The following is a 22,765-nucleotide window of genomic DNA, read 5'->3' on the forward strand; positions in this document are numbered from 1 at the left end:
TAGTTTCACCTCCCCGCAGCGCTCATTTGATGCTTGAATATCCGTCCTGCTCCTTTAAGGCGGCCGCGTAGGTCAGTTGAGAAATATGACTTGACTGAAGGAGGGTGGCGCTTAAACTACTGTGACAGCGACTGGCCATGTGAATGCAGCTGAAGGAGTTATCAGCGGGAAACCGAGATCAACAGATAATCGTCACCACTGCCTCTTTTTTTTTTTTTTACCCCCAAACACGTCTGACTGGAATTTTCTTAAATGGTTCATTTGCGCTCAAATTCTTTTTTAGATTTTCTCTCACGGGCCACCCCGGATCGCTAAAGTTCAGAGAGCTACATTTAAAGAATAGAATTATAGTGTAGTTTCCCCAAATGGACTCTGACTTGTAAGCCTGTGTGAAGATAGAGTGGAGTCACTGTGGTAGAGTCCGCACGGGACAGGCGGATGCGTTAGAGGTCTCAGCTTTACGCATTTACCGGAGGAGGGCTGGACTCATCGCGTTAATCCGGAGAGTTGCTCACAGTTTGTCCCTCTGTGCACCGCTGTTGACAGCAAGCCGGTGTAAAACATGCTGCAAAATGGAAACGGAAAGCAAAAAGCTCCGCAACCGCCAAATACTGGTGGGACAGAGTCAGACTCCACGGATGGCAACCCGAAACTGCAGCAAGAGCAGCCGGCAGTTCTCCCAGCCGCCGACAAGAAGGACGCAGAGTCCACACACTTCCCCATGCCCACTTACCCTAAACTGGAGATAAAGCGAAACGCGGTGACGGACGATTATAAAGTCTCCAATCAGGTTCTGGGCTTGGGGATCAACGGCAAAGTCCTCGAGTGCTTTAACAAGAAAACTGGAGAGAAGTGCGCGCTAAAGGTATCGAAGTCTCATGAGTATATCATAAATTGTCCCCGGCCCTCCTGTTGACACTCTCACAGTATAACTGCAGACTTTATAGCTTTTAAGCGATAACTCTAGATCACCCCAGCTGAAAGAACACCTGTTTCTGATACAAGTTTATCTCTCACTTTGTTTGGATGTAATAACATAGATGTCGACTGTCCAGACTGGTCAATCCATTTGGAAAAACAGGCGTCAGTCCATTATGTTGGATTATGGTGGTGTGTCTAGGTATTTATTTATATCACTTGCTGCTCCTCTAAATTTGATCCTAATCTAATGCAAGTATGGTTTAAATACCTAACTGTGTGGAAACACACATAAGGGTCCATAAGCTATCCTAAAGTGTTTGTTTGCACTGTGGGTTTAAAATATAAGAGTGGAAACTTGTGTAGACAAGAATCAAGAACTATGACCTTTATGGAAGTAGGATTTTCTTTTTCCAGGAACATGAAAGGTTAAAGGTTACTAACAAAACCAGTGTTTGACATAGACAGATAGATGAATAGACTGCTGGTTTTGCATGTATATATACCTACTGATCATACTGGGTTTGACATGCACTGTACATGCTTCTCCCCGAGCTCACATTCACTTATCTGGTGGTGTTTCCTGGAAGGTCAGCCCTTTGCAATCAGTTCCAAGTTAATGGGTGTGTGGTCACCTAGCCATAAAATATCACGTGATACACTGCTTCAAAGACACACGGACTGTGATGGTGACACTTTATTCTGGGAGCGGTAGAAACCTTCACACTCATCTGCACACATGCACAGGTCGTCAGGTTTTCACCTGTCACCACTGGTCCACAGACCCGGAGAGATTTACTGGTTTACAGTAATCCATCTGGATCTGAGCTGCCAGCCAGGCAGCAGTGTCAAAAGGAGAGCATACCCAAAACTTTGGGATAGAAACTAAAGCTAAAGATTTAAAAATGAGATAAACTGCAGCAGGAAATTGAATATTACAAAAAAAAGATAGAATGCCAAAATCAGAAAGGGGATACTTTTCTTGATAGCATCATGGGTGGGACCGGTAAAGAAAACAATTCTGCTTAGAAATATGAGCAGAAAGAATTACTTAAAATGAAAAAGACTTCCGATGCGGAAAAAATCTTCAGGCAAAATGCTAATCTGAATCCAGCAAGTTTTTGTCTTTTGTCAGAAGTAATGACAGAACTGAAACACACAAAGAAAGTTTTGTGTCTTTTAATGTTCTGCCAAAAGACTGTGTGTGTGTCACTGCAACCACACTGTTCCGTAGGGGAAAGCCGGCAATAGATCGCTGTGACCCAAGTAGAGAGGGAACGCATCACATTAAGCCTCTGACCATCTTCTTCTCTCTGAAGATCTGTTAAAAGGTGTTAAGAGACGGCAGAAGAAACACTTCTGATGGCTCAGTCTGTCTTCTCTATTGTAGCTGCTGCAGTTTTTCTTTTGCACTGTGCTTGTTCATACAGCCGTTTATGTAAATTTGATTAATTTTGTTATGTCAAGTTAAATAGTGAGTAAAAGTAAACAGAAGCTAGACTGATGTAGAGTCGGATGACCGGCCCATTGGGTTTTTAAATTAAGTGTTGCTCTGAGCGCTGAATGTAATAGATGGCTATGGCTTTAATCTACTTTGCAGCAGTGCTTGAACAAAGCCATCCTTTCAGTGTAATGCAGTTAAAGTTATCTTGGTTCTTTTAACTTGGATTTTTCTTACTTAACAGCAGGGGATGGGAGAGAGAGCCCTGTGCTGTTTGGATGCGTTTGTGACCTCCACCATTAACTGCTTAGACAGAAGTACAAATGATTGTTCCACTTAAGAGAACATTGGGCCTTTTCGAGTGAAGCTAAATGGCCTGCAGGCCTGTTTTACTCATAGTCAAAATCTTATCAATGGCTTTGGCTTTGGGTTCTGTGGTTATCACTTTGGCACACTTGTTGCACAAATGAGTGTGTTTCAGGGTGTAAATTATCCAAACCATAAAGGAAATGCCCACTGTTTTGGTTAAAGGCAGCTCCAAAAAAGACTTTTGTTTTGAAAGTTTCTGTAAGATCTCATAGGTTAGGGTTAAGCTCCCTCCAACAAGTTAATCAGTCTCTGGGGTCCTCTTGAATGAATTGAAGGATTTAGGCTTTTAAACCTCATCAACCCAACAGAGCTGGAAGTGTCTTGTTGGGATCACTCTGATCACTCTGTACCTTTACAGCACAGAGGAACTTTATGTTTTCATTGCTTCACTTCCACTTTCTATATGCAAAAATGCATTGTGAGTATTTTTATACTTGAGCAGTAGAAGTCTTCTAAGAGGTGGCTGTGAGCACAGGTCATCTGCATCCTTGGGCAAGATACTGAACTGAAGTTCCCTTGATGTGTTCATCAGAGTGTGAATGTCAGACAGAAAGCAAAGTGTGTGAATGACTGAGGTTCAAGTAGAAAAGCACTATAGAAGAAAAAGGCCATTTACAATTTTGAGTGAGTTTTTCAGGCTTTTTAAATCATTATAAAGAAAAAAAAAGTGATTCTAGAATTGGTATCATCAGTCTGTGTATCACTTTGGTCCAAAAGCAAAAGAAACAACCCAACAAATCTTTGATGTTCTCTGAATATGAACATGTTAGGATTGCTGACATTAGTATTTAGCACTTACACAGTCTCCTGCTTTCTAGACCACTTTGCTGTAGCCTTTATGAGCAGATCTTTATTGGCAGATGTTGTAAAGATAAACCACATTTTTATGAAGATATACAGACCAGCACTTTGAAATTCACTAATATTTAATAGAGTGTAAACATGTTCGAGCAATTAAAGTGTGTTTGTGTGTGTGCGCGTGTGTGTGTGTTAACCAAGTTTCTGTGGGAGGCAGCATGTGGTTAAATTTAGTGGGCGTTATCAGCTAAAGGTGTGTGTCTCAGTGTTTCTTAAGCTTCTCCTGACACAGATCTGATTCGTCTGAGTGTCGAGTCATCGTTGACTGGTTTACGTGCCCTTTCAAATAAGAACAAAATCCTCCTGAAGATTAACTGTCTCGTTCTCTTAGTCCTTCCTCTGCAACCCTTTTTATGTTTTACTACAGTGCTACAGGCCCCTTTTTATTAGAGCCGATTCTGTTTCGCTGCAGGAAATTAAGGAAACCAGCTCATAAACTATCTGCTCTTGATTGGAGTCATAAAGCTATAAATTACATAGCAAAAGCAAAACCTGCCCACTGCTCCGCTTAAAGTCAAGGCAAGTGGGCGAGGGTGAGCAAAATAGGACACATGTAGTAGCAGATCAGACACCGGAAACCCTCAACTTCTTCTTTTAACACACTGCCGTCCTCTGAACCCTTTGCTTCCTCTTTGACATTAGCAAGCAAAAAAAGATAGAGGAAAAAAAGGCGCTACACAGATGAGCTGTTTCTTTCCGGCATTTTGGAGTTTCCAAGAAATTTCATGTTTACCCACCAGCTGAATCCAATTTGCTCGGGTAGAGCCTTGCGAAAGTCACCTGCAACACACCACAGATTTATGTATGTGTGTCTGTCATACGTCAGTGAGTCAAACTCTGTGTGTGTTGTGTATTCCAGGCGCAGTCTGTAAGCAGACCGGCCTTGTGAACAACAGGGGATAGCTCCATCACTGTCACATCCAAAAATACCCCTTGACTGTGTGCTATGTCAAAGTCTGTCACCTGCTTTGTACGTCTGTGTGTGTGTGTGTGTGTGTATGTGTGTGTGTCTGCTGTATTGCAAACTGTGTGAGTACCCGGCTATTCCAGTATTCCAGTATTTATAGGCATCAGTTCTTATACTGACATTAGAGCTTGAACTACCAATCCACTTACAGTCGTTTTGAAAAGAAAGTACCCTCTTTCCGTGCTTTGGTTTTACATAACAACAAAAAAATCATCTGATTCTCACCAGTTGTTAAAACTATTTAAATGCCACCTCAAAGGAGGAACAGCACGCAGCATGAGATTATAAATCATTACTTATTAAACAATAGCTAAGCTAAAATATGGAAGTTGTGTAAGAGACTAAGCACACCTCACGATTCAGTAGCTTGTAGAATCACCGTTAGCTGCAGAAACCTTAAATAATGGTTTTCTGTATGAGTATCAGTCTCTCACATCTTTGTGAATGAATTTTGGCCCACTTTCTTTGCAATGTTATGGGTATTTGTTTATGCACAGCTCTCTTAGGGTCATGCCACAGCCTTTGCGTCAGGTTTATCTGGACTTTGACTGGGTCAACACCTTGCTTCTTTTCTTTTTCAGTCATTCTGTCGTGGATTTGCTGCTGTGCTTGGGATTAAAACAGTATCATTGACTCAGTTTAGCCCAAGCTGTAGTTGTTGCACAGACGCCCTCACCTTTGAATTTAAAGTACTTTGGTATACAGAGGAGTTCACGGTTGACTCAATGAGTGCAAGGTACCCAGGTCCTGTGGCTGGAAAGCAAACCAAAATCATCACCCCCTCCACCACCGTGCTCGACAGTTGGTGCGGGGTGTTTGTGCCGATGTGCTGTGTTTGGTTTTCACCAAACGTAACACTGTGAAATATGGCGCAACATCTCCACATTGGTTTGTTCATATGAAACTTTGCAGTGCTAAGAAATGCTGCAAATGTTCCTTTTAGATTGAAGAGGCTTTTTTTCCCCAGTCACCTCTCAAAAAAGCCATATTTGTTCAGTCTTTTTCTATTTGTGCTGTCACAAACTTTAACAACTGAGGCCTGTGGAGTCTGAGGTATAACTGCATTGTCTGACCTTGGGGTCAATTTGATGTCTTGAATGTTTTCCAGTTGTGAGTAGGGATGGGTATCGAAAACCGGTTCTTGTTGAGAACCGGTTCCCACTGTTTCAATTCCTTGGAATTGTTTGCCATTTTTGCAAACGATTCCCTTATCGATTCCAGTCGCCCGAATGACGTCACCACGTTGCGGAGCGTCATTTACCTGGCAGGAAACATGGCGCGTAAGCGGCTCAAACGCTCAAAAGTTTACGAGAACGGATGACAACAGGGCAACTTGCAATACTTGCAAAGTAGATACTTCATTTAAGGGAGGAAACACTACGAATATGCAAAAGCATTTGCTCACAAAACACGTGATAACCTTAAATGAATGTCATGTTTTTAATTCCGCTCCGGACTCGTGAATCTCAACCCAGCAGCAGCGGTAACGTTTGCACGTCCTCTCCCGTTAATGCGGCAGGTAAATAATCAACTAACAGTGCATATTATGTTAGCGCGATCTGCCTTATTACAAAACCTGCTATTACTGTGCATTTAGGTGACCATGATGAGACAGACAGACAGAGTCTGGCTGGCTCAGATGCTGGCACTTCTCGCTGCAGTCTACCGGTAGCGTCTCCTTTCAGGCCAGGATAGACGAATGTCACCGAGCAGTGACTAAGTTTGTGGTAAAAGGCTTGAACTAGTGATGTGCGGATCGATCCTGAAATATCGATTCCTCCGATACCAATCATTTATGTTCTAGAATCGATTCTCACATTAAAATATCGATATTTTAGTAATTTAGAGTAAATTTGTAGTTTATCATTAACAGGAACACAGTGGAAAGAAACTATAACATTCGGATTGCCTACATTCAAAGGAACTACTTCCTCTTCCGCCTTTCATAGTCATGTGCGAAATACGGCTGTATAAATGTCTCGCAGCCCCTTGGCGTGCGCACTCACAACAATGGCTGAGCGTAATTGTGCGGATGTATTTTACCTCCACAAACAGCTGAGCCGTGGTTTGCAATAAATGTGGCAAAAAAAGTGAGGTGTTGTGGCCATACTTGCCAACCTTGAGACCTCAGAATTAGGGAGACATTCAAAAGGGCTGTTTGGGCGGATAAATATATTTTACAGGGTTTATTTATCGGATAAAATACGTTAAATGTCACCGTTATTATTGGCCGGCCCGGAAACAGCGGGGGTGTCCAAATTCAGAGGCTGCTTCCACCTGAGGACCGGCCTTCGCGGTCTAAAGAAAGCCGGGTAGTACGTCACGAGCTCCCTCGGTGGAGTGAAACTCTGCCGTCTGCTCCTTGCTGTCTAAAATATAACCGGACACTGACGTAAACTCTTCTGTTTAATCAGTTTTCTGTTTGACGTTTATTCAGCTGTGTGAAAACCCCGGAGGAACCCTCCCGAGGGAATAATAAAGTTTAATTTAATTTAATCTAATCTAATAACTTTAATCTCAGCCAAACCGATTTACTCACGAACAAATAAAACACTGAAAAAGCCAAACAAGAACATTTTTAAGTTATCAAAGTGACTTGTACATCATGTTTAACCCGAGTGGTGAAAGACCGCGGGGGTTTGAAGACGATGTGTCGGTCGGCTCAGATATTTGAAGTTTACACAGCTACATTCTCACCTGAAAATATGTTAAAAGTTTTTTTGCGACCCAGAAAGAGAAATAAGAGTGATATTAAAACTAAGTCGCTGCCGTCATTGTTGGAAACTGGAATTGGCTGGGCCGCGCTATGAATTCTGTGATATGGTTTTTCAACTTTGTTGTCCGGGTGGAAAATCTGGAGAAAGGTGGGATTCTCCCGGAAAAATCGGGAGGGTTGGCATGTATGGTTGTGGCAACATCACTAACCTTGTCAAACACCTCAGAGTAAATCATATCACAAAATATGACGAGCGTATGTTGAGGCGAACTGAAGAGGAGGAGAGGGACAGGTGCTGCTAGGGTGAGAGTCTCTCACGGAGTCCTTTAGTCCTCCAGGCAGGCAAGGTGTTCAAATAGCACACAACTTTAGTTTTTTTATTTCTATATGATGAACTCTGCATTATTAAGTGATAAGAAGAAGGTATTCTGATGTCCTGTAATCATTATGACGCTATAATTTGAGATACAATAAATAAAATCCGTTTTGTACAAAGTATCGGTATCGGATCAGTATCGTCGATACCACCCTGAATATTACTTGGTATCGGATCGGAAAGGAAATCAGTGGTATCGCACATCACTAGCTTGAACTAGTGTTGCCAACTCCTCAGTAAGGAAAATCGCTATTGGCTGTCCTAAAAGTCGCTAGAAGTCGCTAAATGATGTCATCGCCTGATTTGCATAATTGGTCATGCTAATCTAATTGTAACCTATGTTGTTGGAGAGAGAAATAACATCGTGGAAGAGACATAAAGTGAGTAAAAAACTTCCTAAATGCATTTAGTTTATTTAGAACTACAAATTAAATTTATTTTAGCAATTATTGTTTTTTTTAATGTCACAATTCCAACCCTGCTCCTTTACCCGGGCTTGGACCGGCAAAAGTGACCTGAAATAGGCACTCTGGTGGAGTTACTTTGTGTGTGTGTTTATAAGTAGTTTTAAACCTTGTGATCCACAAAACAGCATACGAGTAAAAGAAGAACTGACTGCGTTACAGCACCCACTGCTTGTTGAGAGTAAAATCGATACGCGCTTTCACGTCCTTTTTTTAGCGACCTTTTTTCTAAAAAAAAAGTCGCTAAGGGGTCTGAAAACTCGCTAAATATAGCGACAAAGTCGCTAAGTTGGAAACACTGGCTTGAACCCATTTGCCACAGCAGATGCCCCCAATTTTAGGTAAGTGAATGTGTTTAATTGTAGGCAGGGACATTACTGGATATTCTTGTGTAATTGCTACTGAATAATTTATGTTATGCTTTGTTATTGCTACAGAAGAATATTTATTTTATTATTTTACATTTACAATTTTTTTTCCTGGGGACCCTGTGACACCCATTGAAGAGCCGTAGGCTGGATCTCTTAAGATCTCACTGTTGGGTTTGTAAGGCCATGTTACTCCTAAATTTCTATCTTGTTCAAAGAGAAGATATAAAACAAAGTTCTAAGCTAATCGAACTTAGTGTTCTCCTTTTTTAAAAAGAATCGATAAGAGAATCGATAAAGAATCGAATCGTTAAACAGAATCGAAAATGGAATCGGAATCGTAAAAATCTTATCAATACCCATCCCTAGTTGTGAGTAATCAGATTAAAACCAAAACTGATGAGCAACAAGATCACTCGTGATGTCTTGACGTTGTGTAACACACACCTGAATGGTGCAGACCAGAGAACTGCCAAAAATCATCTGCTTTTATAGCATTGAATGCATCTGCCTAGCAACACCTGGCTCATACTTACCCTCTTAACTCCTTTGTAAGCAGTAGGGATGTACTGCTCACTGCTTTTACAGTTTTTGACTGACCTTTTGTTAAAAAAAATAACAACACAGTGTAATATATCATGTAATTTTTTCATACAAGAGCGTATTTGCCAAATTTTTAGACCCACATATGTCTTGACATGTAAAACCTAAGACGATGTTGATTATTTTTACCATCAACGTATTTAGTATTGATTCATCTACTTATCAGCTTGGCTCATGTATATCACATTATGCAGAAAAAAACAAAAACTGCTTTTGTTTTTTTGTTTTGTTTTTTAAAATGTTTTTATAAAATGATGCTGCTGCTGTGTTACACTACACCAAAACTATCCATGTTAAAGTTGAATGACTCCTCATAAATGATTATATAACGTGACATGATCTGTCCTTCTCTCTGCGTCTCTCCCAGATTCTCTATGATAGTCCCAAAGCGAGGCGAGAGGTGGAGCTCCACTGGCGAGTGTCAGGAGGGCCGTACATCGTTCGCATCCTGAGCCTCTATGAGAACATGTATCACGGGAAGAAGTGCTTGCTCATCATCATGGAGTGGTAGGATCTCACCAGTCAGTTAGCACTTCCTTGAATCAAACACTTTCTCTGTACTTTCATATTTAAAGCTTTTCTTAAAAAAACAACAGTGTCTTGAAACTTAGAGCAAGTCTGCTCTCTTTTTGTTGAAAGCATGACATTAAAGAAGTTTTCATTCTGTAGGACGTAATGATGAATCAGTATTTTAATGTGAAAAAGAGCTCGGAGTGGGTACAGAGTCCCATAAGTCACAGCTCCGAGTAAGATGACGCCCTTTGAATAAATGACAACATAACAAAGTGAAAGATTAAAAATAACAAGCTAAAGTTGCCTTGCATCATTTTTACAGCTTACACTTTTGCTTTTTCTCTCTCTCTCTTTTTTTTTAACCTTGCTTCATGACAAACAAAGAAAATGAGCTCAGCAGTGATTAAGGTCTTACAACATGCCCACATGTTTTTCCAACAAGATACTATCAACGCTGTTGTGACACTGTAACTGCACAGATAACAGCAACTCAAGCTCAAAGTGTTAGTTGGGCTAAATATAAACAGAATTAAGAGGCCGTCCTGTATATGGTCTCCTTCTGTCAAATAATAACATTAGTTCTTTACTGAGGTTAGGTTAGGATAGAGCCGGGCACACGCTTACGTCATCTGTGGATTTTATTTGAAATCAGAGATTACATCACCTTTCAGCACAGCCGGTGAAGCCATTCCCACGAACGTTATGCAGACGTCACGGCAGCCATGTTGACACGAAGTAACACAGGTGTTACCGGTGTCATTAACCAGGGAGTCTGATTTGTTTACGAGCCTTAATTATGTGATTAGTAACACCTGCGTTTTCCAGCTACGTCATGTCACATGGCCGCTGGGAGAAAAGGGTCTATTTTTTTTTAAATATGTAGAACACATGTTTAGTTACATAATAAGCTCTGCCCCACTGAGCCATAGTGACCTTTAACTTTATACAAGTTAAAGGTCAGTTATAAGAGCTGCTGCTCTGAAGCTGACATAGAGACAGAATTTCATCTGGGCTTCATGTGTCATGACAAACTGTTTGTAATGAATTCAATGCCATTGCTAAACAGTCTGTGTGTTTGTGTAAGTGTGTGTGTGTGTGTGTGTGTGTGCGTGTGTGTGGTTCAGATATTACTCATGTTGTGGGGAAGTGTTTTCCTTATAAGGACAAAAACACTTGTCTACATATGGTGACTGTCCAAGTCAATGCATGTTGTAAGGTAGGAGAAGGTTAAAGGTTTGGAAAGTAGCTACAGTTAAGGTGAATATGAGTGAAGGACGCATAACTGTGTGTGCTTTGACACATGTTTGAACTCTGGACTTTTTATTTCTCTAAGGGAGAAAATGTGAATAATTCAGAGGGAAAAAAAAGGAACTCCATAGGCATGACACCTTTGCTCAGTATGTGGGAATTTTAAAGAGTGATTGTCATCACCGCATTGACTGACATGGCAGGTGTTTGTTATATGTGCGTAGTGACCTTGACGGTACACACACAGCGAGAGAATGTCTGCTGCTTCCTGTATGAAGGAAGTTGCTCGGCTCGCTGTGGGTAGCTTAGCAGCTCCCGTTCCTCCTTCAGCTCTTGTGATCCACAAGAAGCGTGCTGGAGTAAGTGCGCTTACTTAATGCAATTATGGAGACATTTTTCCAAAGAACTCAAGGTGGAGTTTCAGGTATCAGTGATTCTCTATATCACACAATGAAAGTGGAGAGTGGGAAGCATCTGGCTCAAGATGTTTTTGGTAGTGAGTCTCTGAACGTTTCTCAGATATAAAATGAAACCAAACGTTTATGTTATTGCAAAATAACCTCTTATTGTGCTGCTAAGTCATTAATGACACTACAGAAGTGACAAATAGTGTTTATATCACTGCAAGATGAATTAATAATGGCACACTCATTCAGTATAAACACAGTTTTGTTTAGTAGGACTTTGGTGTTTTTCCCTTCTTCCTGTTTTTAAACTGTCTCAGTTTCACTTTCACTCAGTATTTTTATTATTTCACTTACCGTTTCGTCACAGAAGAAACTCCAAAAGATTTAGCAGTGTGAGTAAATAGTTCATAATTAAGTAAAAGAATCCCCCCTTTAAAAAATAACACTAGTAGTTTAAAATAATCCTGGTGCTTTTGCTTTGGGGGAAGACCAACATTTCTTTTGGTCTTCCTTTCCTTTACTGATGGAAAAAAATGGTCCCAAATTTTGGTGTAAAGGCAAGCAGGTCTTTAATGATCTCTAATGTGTAATTTACAGACAACCTTACATGGACAGGCTCCTGTAGCAGAGCTCTAGACTCCTGTCGTCTGATCAGGGTCACCCATCTGTTCCACACACTTATTTTAAAACCAGGCGTGATCACACTTTAGACCCTTAACTTTGGAACAGCCTTCCTTATCAGGTTGGCTGATGGTTGGCTCTGTGGTTTGTTTGAATCTTTTGTCTGTTATCTGTGGCTTTTTGTATGCAGGATTGAATGAAAGGCTGTGTGCTTGACTCTGTACAAATATGTACACTTATTTTTAAAGCCTTTTTATCCCAACTGTGAAGCACTTTGTAAAAGTGGTACACGTGTACTAACAGAAATGTGGGTACTATTCTATAATACACTGATCCCTGTTCTCTCCCTGCTTGTCTATGTGTCCAGTATGGAGGGAGGAGAGCTGTTCAGCAGAATCCAGGCCAGAGGAGACCAGGCGTTCACTGAAAAAGGTGAGGACTGATGGAGGGCAGACTCCACGTGATGGATACACAGCAACGGTGACGTGTTAACTAGTTAAAGCGAGCTCTCTTTCATCTGTGCCTCCTGTTGTTTTAACACTGGAATTGCTTCTGGTTTGAGAGAGTCTGCTTACCTGTTTTTCCTCCCAGAGGCATCAGAGATTATGAGGGACATCGGCACGGCCATCGATTTTCTCCACAACATTGATATCGCGCACAGAGACATCAAGGTACGCAGAGATGAAGTTCAGTGCCCAAATCGTGAAGCATGTGATGTCATGTCTGGGTAGTTTGGTGAAAGCTTGGTTCACTTGTTTTCCTCTGCTGCTTCCACCTCCAGCCAGAGAACCTGCTGTACACAAGTAAAGAGAAAAATGCGGTCCTCAAACTGACAGACTTTGGCTTTGCAAAGGAGACCACGCTGCATAATCCTTTGCAGACTCCTTGTTATACTCCGTACTATGTGGGTAAGATGTCTTACTTTGTCCCGGGATGGGTTTGGGCCATATTAACAAATGAGCCAGATGTTTCAAAATGACAGTAATAAGCTGCTGAGTCACTTTTTGCCTGTGCCCTAATCTCCACTGTTATATTGTTTGTACGTGTGTATTCCTGTTGATAAGCTCCCGAGGTTCTGGGTCCAGAGAAGTACGACAAGTCATGTGACATGTGGTCTCTGGGCGTCATCATGTACATCCTGTGAGTACTGTCTTTGTGTGGAGGCCAGTGCTGATTTCACCACAGATGTTATTGTACGGCGCATGTATTTGTATTTGGATATTGTTACAAGAAGAGCTGCTTAATTTTATTACGTTTTTAAATGGTCGTCATCATTACGGCTTGTTTGTCTCTGCAGATTGTGCGGCTTCCCTCCGTTTTACTCGAATACAGGCCAAGCCATTTCTCCTGGGATGAAGAGGAGGATCAGGATGGGCCAGTATGAATTTCCTAATCCAGAGTGGTCGGAGGTGTCACAGGAAGGTGAGGAACTCAAACTAAAACACTGTCAAACAGCATATTAGCTTGCAGCCATATAGGCAACGAGCACACATAGTTACCGTTAGGTCTATTTGTTTTTAGACAAGGACAGTTTTTGTAGGGTTGCCTCTTTACACCAGCACAGTGGATTTTAAATCAAACAGATGATTTAAGTGCAGATTTACAGCTTTGACAAGGGGTTTGGTGAAAATTATATAATATATAAAATTTTGTATAAACTATTTAGAGATTTAAAGCCATTTTTTCTGCTTAGTCTGCCATTTTCAGAGGTTCAACTGGACAAAGTAGCATAATTTTAAATAAAAGGATTTTTTTTTATACTTGGATAAAAAACCTCTGCAGTCAGATACTTTTTGAAGTCTAGAAACCACAGACCAAATGTTGTGCTTCCTATCTTAAGATGCTCTGCGAGGCCTTTACTGCAGCCTCCTTCAGTTGCTGCTTGTTGAGGTTGAGACTTGGCCATTGAAAAATATCCGATCTCAAACGGAGGGTTGTTTATAAAAAACAAAACTAAAATTTTCTAAAATTACTGTAAATTCCTTAGACGTGTCAAATTAAAGCCACTGTGCTGTTTAAGAGATGCAAAATTCATAAACATGTTTCATTCTTCAAAAATGTGCAAATTTTCTACAACTTTTAATTTTGTATGGCAGCAAAAAAAAGTCTGTATGTAGCTTTCCTCTGTTTAATCCATATGAATAGAAACTCCTGTAGGCTAAACATCTGAGCTTTTGTGAGAGAATTACAAAAAAACCAATTTTAATATATTTGTCTTTTTATTGTAAACATTTGCAGGTTTTACAAATGTTTGCAATCATGTGTGACACAGCAGTGTTTATCTGCATTCATGCATGTATGGCCTGCTTGTCTGCTCTCTATTGTCAGAAACAGGAAACCTTAAACAGCAGGGGCTGCACTCAGGCCAATTCTGCAGATTTACTAAATGTCAATGTATGTCAAGTTAAGATATTATCATACAGAAACATTTTCGAGAATCATATACAGCAAGATATAATCTTGCCCCAGTTTGCATCTCGCTGTTATATAAACTTTACTTACAGTGTGGTTAAAAAGTATTTGGCCCTTCTTGGTTTCTTAGTTTTGTGTATATTTGTGTATATGTGTATATTTTCACAATTAAATGTTTCAGATCATAAAAAATGTAATATTAGAGAAAGATAACCCACGTAAATAAAAATGCAGTTTTTAAATGATGATTATTTTTATTAAGGGAAAAAATACTATCCAAACCAACCTGGCTGTGTGTGAAAAAATGATTCCCTCCCTTGTTAAATCTTGAATTAACAGTGAATGATAAATGATGAACCACATTTCTTTAGAAAGCTGAGTTTAATTTCACCCGTCACACCCAGGCCCGATTGCTGCCAGACCTGTCGAATCAAGAAGTCGCTAAAAGAGAAACTGCCTGACAAAGTGAAACAAGCTAAAAGATCTCAAAAAGCAACATTTCATGCCATGACCTAATTTAAAAAGTCACTGACAACTATCAGGCTTAGAAAGGTTACACAGCAAAATCTCCAGTGTTAAATTGACACTAGAGAGTGTCTATATGGGTCCACCAAAATGGGTGTTAAATATAACACTGTTGAGTGTTAAATGAACACTTTTGACAGTGTTATATTTTTTTAAAGTAACCTAGTCAGTTTTGAAGATTAACAATGACCAACACTGAGCAGTGCTGATTTTCTAACACTGGAAAATAACTCAAAATGTTAGAAATTTTCAAAAAAAAAGTCTTCAGGCCTCACGTGCCTCAGTTAAGGTCAGAGTTCACGAGGCATCTATGGGGGAGGTCCAAGGAGAAAACCACTGCTGACCAAAAAGAAAACCTCACAAGGGCTCATCTCACATCTTCATCTTGATTATACCCAAGGCTTTGACTTGGGTATAAGTCTGGACTGACGAGACAAAAGGTGATCTGGGCGACTTGCTGTACCTGATGGAACCGTGAATTCTGTTCTACCACAAAATCCTGAACTGTAGCCATCAGTTTATGCCCTGAAGCTCAGGTGCACAGCAGGACAGAGGTCCGTAAAAAAAACAGCAAGTCTACCTGTGAATGGCTCAAAAAACCAAAATGAAGGTTTTGAAGTGGTCTAGTCAAAGTGGACTGAAATGTGATTGAGGTGCTTTGACCTTAAACAGGCGGTTCGTAGTCGAAAACCCTCCAATGTGACTGATTTAAAATAATTCTCCAAAGATGAGTGGGCCAAAATCCTACACAAACACTTGATTGCAATTCTTCCTGCCAAGGGTAACACAACCAGTTATTAGGTTTAGGCGGGGATAGGGCTGGGCAAAACGATTATTTTCCTAATCGATGAATCTAGCGATTAATTTTTCGATGCATCGATTAATCTAACGATTCATTTTTCAATCCGATTCGATTTCGATTCGATTCGATTAATGATTTTCTCCCCCATTATTTGACTTGTATAGCAATTTCACATTTACTAATTTATGTATATAAATGAAAAACACAAATTTATTCATTTGAAGACCTTTTAATAAAAAAAAAATTGCAAAATAAAGTTGTAGAGGTCGTACAATCAATACAATAGAGATAGCATTTAACAAGAAATGAAATGTGCAAACATATATAAAATTAAGGAAAAGTTAACAAAACATTTCAAATAAATAGCAACAATGGTGTCTTTAAACAAACAAAATGTAACATTCACTTTGCTTTCTGCCAAAAAGTGCTCTTCATTCACAAAACAAAATCCACAATAACATTGTACTACAATCTGCTGTTTTTAACAAAAAATTAAATGTTTTGCAAAACAAATATAAAGGAAATCATAGCAAAAAATTAATAATATACAAACAGCAGCAATGGCGTCTTTGAACAAATAATGAAATGACAAGTTACCCCTAAGTAGGACTCTGTGACCAGACTTGTCCAAGCATCAGTGGTAAGGGAGATTTTGGATGTGGCTTTTTTTAGTTCATTCCTTAGTCTCTCCACTGAAGTTTCATACTTTCTCTCCATCATGCTTGTAAAATGACGCTTAGACGGCAGAGTGTAACCTGGTTGGAAAGTGGTCAGCATTTCTTTGAATCCCTCACCCACAGCAAGTGGTCTCTTGTCTTTTAAAATCATAGATAAGACGCTCTCAGTAAGTACAGCCACCTCCTGGGGGGTGCATGGTGTACTTCTTCTCTGACAGTAGTCCTCCAGACTTTTCTGTTTATTCCTGAAATCATAAACCACACACAGCACACAGATGAATTCGAATAATTACTAAATAATTATATGGAAAGCATAATATCAAAATAATTTGATAAGGATCTGGTTGAGATAGATAGATAGATACACACATACTGTTATGCCATGTGCTTTCATAGCATAACAGTAAGAGGTTAATGATAATCCCCAATGTTGAACATATGATATGCAGTAATCATGATGGCTGGAAAAGATAACGTTTAAACACCCAGGGCTGATGGCACCTTTACTGGTGCACTGCTTTCTAGTCATTAGATGGCATAACTTTGACCTATAAGATCAAGCTGGAGAAGCATTATGTATAAAAACAGCGTTCAAATAGGATGAAACACATTAAATTTGACAAATCAAGAGTTCGTTGTCATTTTGCTTTTGCAAGCACTTTAACAATGTTGTAACAGTGTCCACGACGGCTACGTTTAGCAGGTGGTGCATTATCCTTGTTAACATTTCTCCTGCGGCCAATTCGCTGTCTCACATTTTTGTCTTTCGCCGATTCTGATAATCAGCCTGCGTGCATTCCGACTCATTTTGCCAGCATGGGCCACAAACAAAACAACAACAACAACAACTAAACAGCAGCTGCTATATGTTACTGCTCAGCAGCTTAAATTAGTTTTGTATTTACGGAGGTTGGGTGTTTATCTCTGTGTCTATGAGTGAGTGTACGTCTACGTGGGGGGGTCTGGATGAATTAACGGGTAAAAACTAGCGTTAGTAAAAAAGTTAAACTTACGGTGGTTTGTCCTTTGCAGGAGCTGCTCCTGGATGCAGTCGTTTGAGGTGCTGGTGCATAGCCGTCGTGCTTTTATGATAGGCCATTTCCACCTCACAAAGCCGGCAAACGACTGAATCACTTCCTTTTCTGTTAAAATATCCCCATACTGTAGAGCTGCGTGTTCGGGTGGAGTGATTTAAGTTGACTGCAACTGCCTCACTCATGATTTCGCTACTCGCTGCCGCCATGTCTTTTTTTGAAAGTGACGACGCATCGACGCAGATTTTTTTACGTCGACGTATTTTTTGCGTCGACGTAATCGATTACGTCGACGCGTTGTCCCAGCCCTAGGCGGGGATTACTTTTTCAGATATAGCCAGGTAGTTTGGGATTCTTTCCCCAATAAATCTTGTTCTAATGTTGAATATTCTGTCCATTGTCACCGTCTCTTTAAATTGCATCCAGTGTTAAATATGTGGCTCCGTTTGCTCCAGTGACTCCTTCTTCTTCTTGGTATTATATTTAAACTCTGCTCTGACCTTTGATTCAACCTTAACCAATTTGTAATGATGCAAATTAAAGTTACAAGGGTTTTTTTTTTTTTGCATAATATCCCTGAGTAATATTTTCCTTTTCCTTCACAGTGTGCTGTTGAAAGTACTTTGACTCACAGAAAATGCACCAGTGAAATATTTTGTTAATTCAATAAGTTTGGTTGTGGAAACATCAACAACTGGGGGGAAAACCTTTTTTTTTTCATATCAAGTCTTATTTATATACAGTACTGTGCAAAAGTCTTGAGCCACATGGGATTTCTTTATATTCCGCTTCCATGGAGCTAATTTCAGACAGTGGTACTGGGTATATTTTCAAAATTGATGTCAGAAAAGTCCGATTTTTAAATAGAATATTTAAAAATACCATCTGGAAAGCACCTATCTGGCAACAGCTTCTCTGTAAAGCATGACAGGGATCCCAAATGCACTGATAATAGATAATAGAAAGACACATAAAACACTATCAGTCTGTTCTCCCCAGAGCCTGAACCTCGAGACTAATTGAAGAAATTACAAGAAAGCATGCCTAAGAGTTCAGCCTTTGTTAAAGAATAAAGGTGGCCATGCAAAATATTCACTTTGATGGTTGTTAAAACTGTAAAAACTCTGTTTTTGCCTTATATCCTGTATTTCCCTGTACATTTGCCCATGTTTCAGCAAATCACAGCACATATTTTCAACTTATCTACCAATATATAAAACAATGAGACAAGCAGCTGTTTTAATAGTGACATTTGAATTCAACACATCAAAATCCACTATAAATAGGACATTTTATCTCCAAGGCAAACATCATGTGAAAAGTTGTAAACTTTGCATTGCCTTGTGTCTCCCAGCAAAAGATTTGATCCACCAACTACTGAAGACAGACCCTAACGAGAGAATGACCATCACCCAGTTTATGAACCACCCCTGGATCAATGTAAGCACCCGTACACGCCTCATCTACTGTTTCCTGCTCGTCTGTGCATCTGTTTGCTTACGTCCTCATCGGTGTTTGTGTTTTGACTCTGCAGCAGTCCATGATGGTTCCTTCCACTCCCCTGCACACCACACGGGTCCTGACAGAAGACAGAGAGATGTGGGAGGACGTGAAGGTCAGTAGCACGACAACATCGACCCCCTCTGGTCACATCTTGACATTACAGCTTGTTAATGATAGGCTGCTGAAATGTTCAGCTTGCGGTAGGGTTTCAGTTAACGTTGCAGTGGTTTATAGACCAGTATGGGGGAAAACTCCAAAAATATTGAACTGGTAACTTTCCAGAATGCATGAGAATGTCCCAGTTTACTCTGGTTTCTCTTGAAACCTCAAGCCTCCATGTACGCTCTGAAATGCACCTAAAGGCATACATATGATGTAATCAAGGCCGCTTACAATCACATCATTAAAAAGCTCAGAACCACAGAGGACATATACAACAATTTCAGCTGTTGGAGTAAAACCCTAACGACCTCTAAACAGATTTTCATGTGTGAAAACATCAAAGTGGCCCTTTAAATATTCTAATGATGGAAATGTGAGGAAAACTGCCATCCTCATGTGTTTACATTCTTATTATCTCCTGACAACCAGCAGGGTGAAGAAGTGTTCGCAGTCTGTACAACTGTATGAGTTACAGTTTAATATTTAACCCAAACACACCTAAGCTTAGCTTACCTTTTGCCATTCCTGCATTTTTTCCTGATTTAAACTACTAAACAAAAGAAAACACCACTTCCTCATATCAAGTTCATTCAGCCATGCAGAAATGTACAAAATGTCTCACTTAGGCAATCACTTATTTTCAATCCCTGTAAATAACATGTGGAATGGCACATTCCTTCACAACAGCTGAATGAACAGGTTTGTCATGATAAGGTGTGAAAAGACCATTCAGCAAAATGATACGCTCACAATACACCACTGTTCGTTTCTGCAGTGGGTACTGGGTACAGCGTTGCATAAAAGGCCACTTCTCAAAAAGCAAAGAGTCAGGAGGGTACAGTCTTTATATTGAGCTTTATTCACAGTAAATGGAAAAGGTTTAGTTTTCTCTGAGGTCTGTTCTGACTCATTTTGAGTTCAGGCCTTTTTTTAAAATCATAAAAATATTTCCAGCCTGTTTCCTTTTTTCTTTCTACCTTTGCTTAGTTTTTTCCTGCTGCACAGATCTTGAACAGCAGCGAACTGCGTGGAAGCCTTTGCAGCGAAGATTTTGACATTATAGGAAACATCCTCCTTTGTTTCCTTTCTAAGAGTTGATGGTGTGAAAAATGACTAATGAGAGGATAGATGTCAGCTCTAATTATTTTGGGGTGGTGTAAAGCCTGGAAACAGCTAACCTGACACCATCCTACAGCAATAAATTCCACTTATCAGCACTTTTAAAGCTTCTCTGGTTAACATATCGTCTCTTTTTTTTTAAATTCATACCTATACTGATGTGTAAACAAAAAAAAGTTGCAGGCTCTTTGGGTTTTATGTCCTCACAGTTTCTTGACCAACACCTGCAACTGTTCCCTGCTGAGAAACAGTCCTCACTAAAACCGCAGCTTCTCCTTTTTATACTTTTTGTTTGGAAAATAAAAAGCAGACATATTGCGTTAATTCATTAGCTTTAGCGTGCTTGCTTGTTTTCTCCATTTTATGTCTTGACGTTATGCTAAGCTAACTGGCTGCTCTTTGGAAACATACATGTGCCACTGGTAAAAAAGCAAACGGTTTCCACATCCGTAAGCGCCAGCTAAATCCTCCAACATCTGCCTCTTCTCTCGCAGGAAGAGATGACCAGCGCTTTAGCGACCATGCGTGTGGACTATGACCAGGTGAAGATCAAAGATCTCGACACCTCCAGCAACCCTCTGCTCAACAAGAGGCGCAAGAAGGCCGCTGCGGGGGGCAAGAGTGGGTCCACGGTATGCCAGAGTCAGTGAGGCAAGGATGAGCTTTGGTGGAAGGTTCAAGAGGTGCTTTAGACTTCTGAGAGACTCAACTTCAAGCAAGTGCGCTCTAAAATAAGAGACATTAGGAACGCCAGAGTTAAACCTGGATATTTCGGGGACGTGGAAACGTGATATCACCTGTCTGTTGTCACCGCAGGCATCTCTGTTTTTAATTATTTTGTGTAATAATGTCTTTTCTTTTTTGGGGAGGGGGCTGGGCTGTTTGTAAGAGTACCTGTGTGTAGAGATATTTGTAGTGGTATACGTTGTGTATTTGAATGCTGGATTTACCTGTCTATGGTGTAACTATGCAGTTGTGTGCAGATCACACTCAAAGAAACTAACTGTGGACAGACTGTGAAACTAAAAGGCTCATTATTGTCTTTTGTCTTAATATCGTCCTTCGTTTGCTGCCTTCCTTTTAGGATTCAAAATCCTAAAATGTTAATAAAATGTAGCCTCCACAATCGCTTCCATCTGAGAAACTTTTTTTGTACAGAATCACTGCTGCAGATCAGTCTGGTGTCCTGTTAACAGAGCAGCACTCAGACTGTCAGCTTCCTGTAGCTGCAGTGGGCTAACGGCTGGTTGTGTTGCATTGGCAAGTTGTGTCAGTTTTCCTGAGAAATTTCTTATGTGTCACTGTGGTGATAAAATGCTTCCAGTAAATTGTGACTACAGTTTCTCTTTAAAATACAACCTTAGCAGGGAGAAAGGAAACCTCTTGGGTGAATCCACTTCACATAGATGCTAAGATTTTCCACGTGGTGGTTCTAAACACGCTCCTAAACTTAAAATAGAAGTTTTCGTGTGACAGACACGTTTCCTGTGGATGTGGCAACATTTTTCTTTTTTTTTGGTATCGTGTATTTCAGGCTTTGTCAGGCTGCTATTAATAGGAGCAGCGAAGTAGTTCTGTGGGACGCAGCCATCTGACATGTCATTCAACTGCAAAAGGTCAAAATTTTCATGTTTATGATTGCAACCTTTAGCCCACTTTGATCATGTGATGCCAAGAGTGTTAAGGGGACGCTGATCATAAAAAGCTACTTGGCTTTTCTGCCTTTGGGATGTTGCCGTACTGTCAGCAGGACTGCACAGCTCTTCTTCGGGCCTCTGTGAACGTAAGAAGTTTAGAAGTTCTGAGAATAAAACAATAAAGTCTCAGCTTTCCCCGAGTGAAATATCACAGCATATTCCAAAGCATGTTTTTTTCCTCGTGACGAATTAGGGGAGGGAATGTTTTGTGCTAATCGCTCCATAATACAGAGACAAGTCCAGTCCTGATGTACCACTATGTCTCAATTACTAACATGATGTTGACATAACAGTGTCTTGAACACTTCCCTTTTTTTGCGTAATTCCTCAAAAGCAAAGTGTTTCAAACCAAAAGGATGACAATAAAAAAAATTAAAGCATGCCTGCTTAAGTTAGAAGTCTGTTTCCTCAGTGGGGGATCACAAATTATGTCTTTCATTGAGTCATTTGGTTGCTGTTATCAAACACAGTTTTTTAAAATGTGGTTATCCTGGTGTACTGTGAGAGGTTTTGGGTGCGAGGCTAACAGCAGGAGCATAGGGTGAGTGGTTTGATCTCTTTAGCCTTTAGGGAGGAATGTGCTGAAGGTCGGTGGAGAGTTACGTGACTTTCCACTGTTTCTATTCCACCCCGTTGTGAATAGTCTGTGTTGTACGTGAAGCCTCCCGAGTCCTGGTCGTTTCCGTTTCCACGTGTTTTTCTGCCCATGCCTCGTCATTTCCCCGGTGTCGTCCTATCTTATCTTTTCTGTGTGTTTGTATGCGAGGCTGTCTTTATTCTTTATTCACAGATCTGCATTTGCAGGCTCCTGCTCGACAATTAGTCTCACCATCACTATTATAGTTAAGGGTATCATCATTGCCACCAAAATAGCCTCAAGTCCTCACAGGCATGTCACATGATGCTTATATTATCTCCAGAGGGTCACAGTGCTTGGTAGCTCAGTGCATGTGTGCTTCGTTTCA

General features: G+C 40.3%; 1 protein-coding gene across 1 annotated transcript; it reads left to right on the forward strand.

Annotated features, from left to right (window-relative positions):
* Positions 1 to 107: 107 nt before the first annotated feature.
* mapkapk3 (MAPK activated protein kinase 3) lies at positions 108 to 21,431 on the forward strand. The gene is made up of 10 exons (XM_082532680.1): positions 108 to 865; positions 9,448 to 9,587; positions 12,237 to 12,301; positions 12,461 to 12,540; positions 12,651 to 12,777; positions 12,934 to 13,009; positions 13,167 to 13,291; positions 18,674 to 18,759; positions 18,854 to 18,934; positions 20,598 to 21,431. Exons 1-10 carry the CDS (start codon positions 563 to 565, stop codon positions 20,751 to 20,753), a joined length of 1,239 nt encoding a protein of 412 aa, XP_082388806.1. The 5' UTR covers positions 108 to 562; the 3' UTR covers positions 20,754 to 21,431.
* The last annotated feature ends 1,334 nt before the right edge of the window (positions 21,432 to 22,765 follow it).

This window comes from Aulonocara stuartgranti (genome assembly GCF_965226115.1).
Source record: "Aulonocara stuartgranti genome assembly, chromosome: 5".
NCBI classification, from domain to species: domain Eukaryota; kingdom Metazoa; phylum Chordata; class Actinopteri; order Cichliformes; family Cichlidae; genus Aulonocara; species Aulonocara stuartgranti.

Bases quoted from the DNA above. Each gene is read 5' to 3' on its own strand.
- mapkapk3 (XM_082532680.1), top strand. From the start codon at position 563: ATGCTGCAAAATGGAAACGGAAAGCAAAAAGCTCCGCAACCGCCAAAT. The intron at 9,588-12,236 runs GTAGGATCTCAC...CTATGTGTCCAG, and splicing joins TTGCTCATCATCATGGAGTG to TATGGAGGGAGGAGAGCTGT. The intron at 13,292-18,673 runs GTGAGGAACTCA...TGTGTCTCCCAG, and splicing joins GTCGGAGGTGTCACAGGAAG to CAAAAGATTTGATCCACCAA.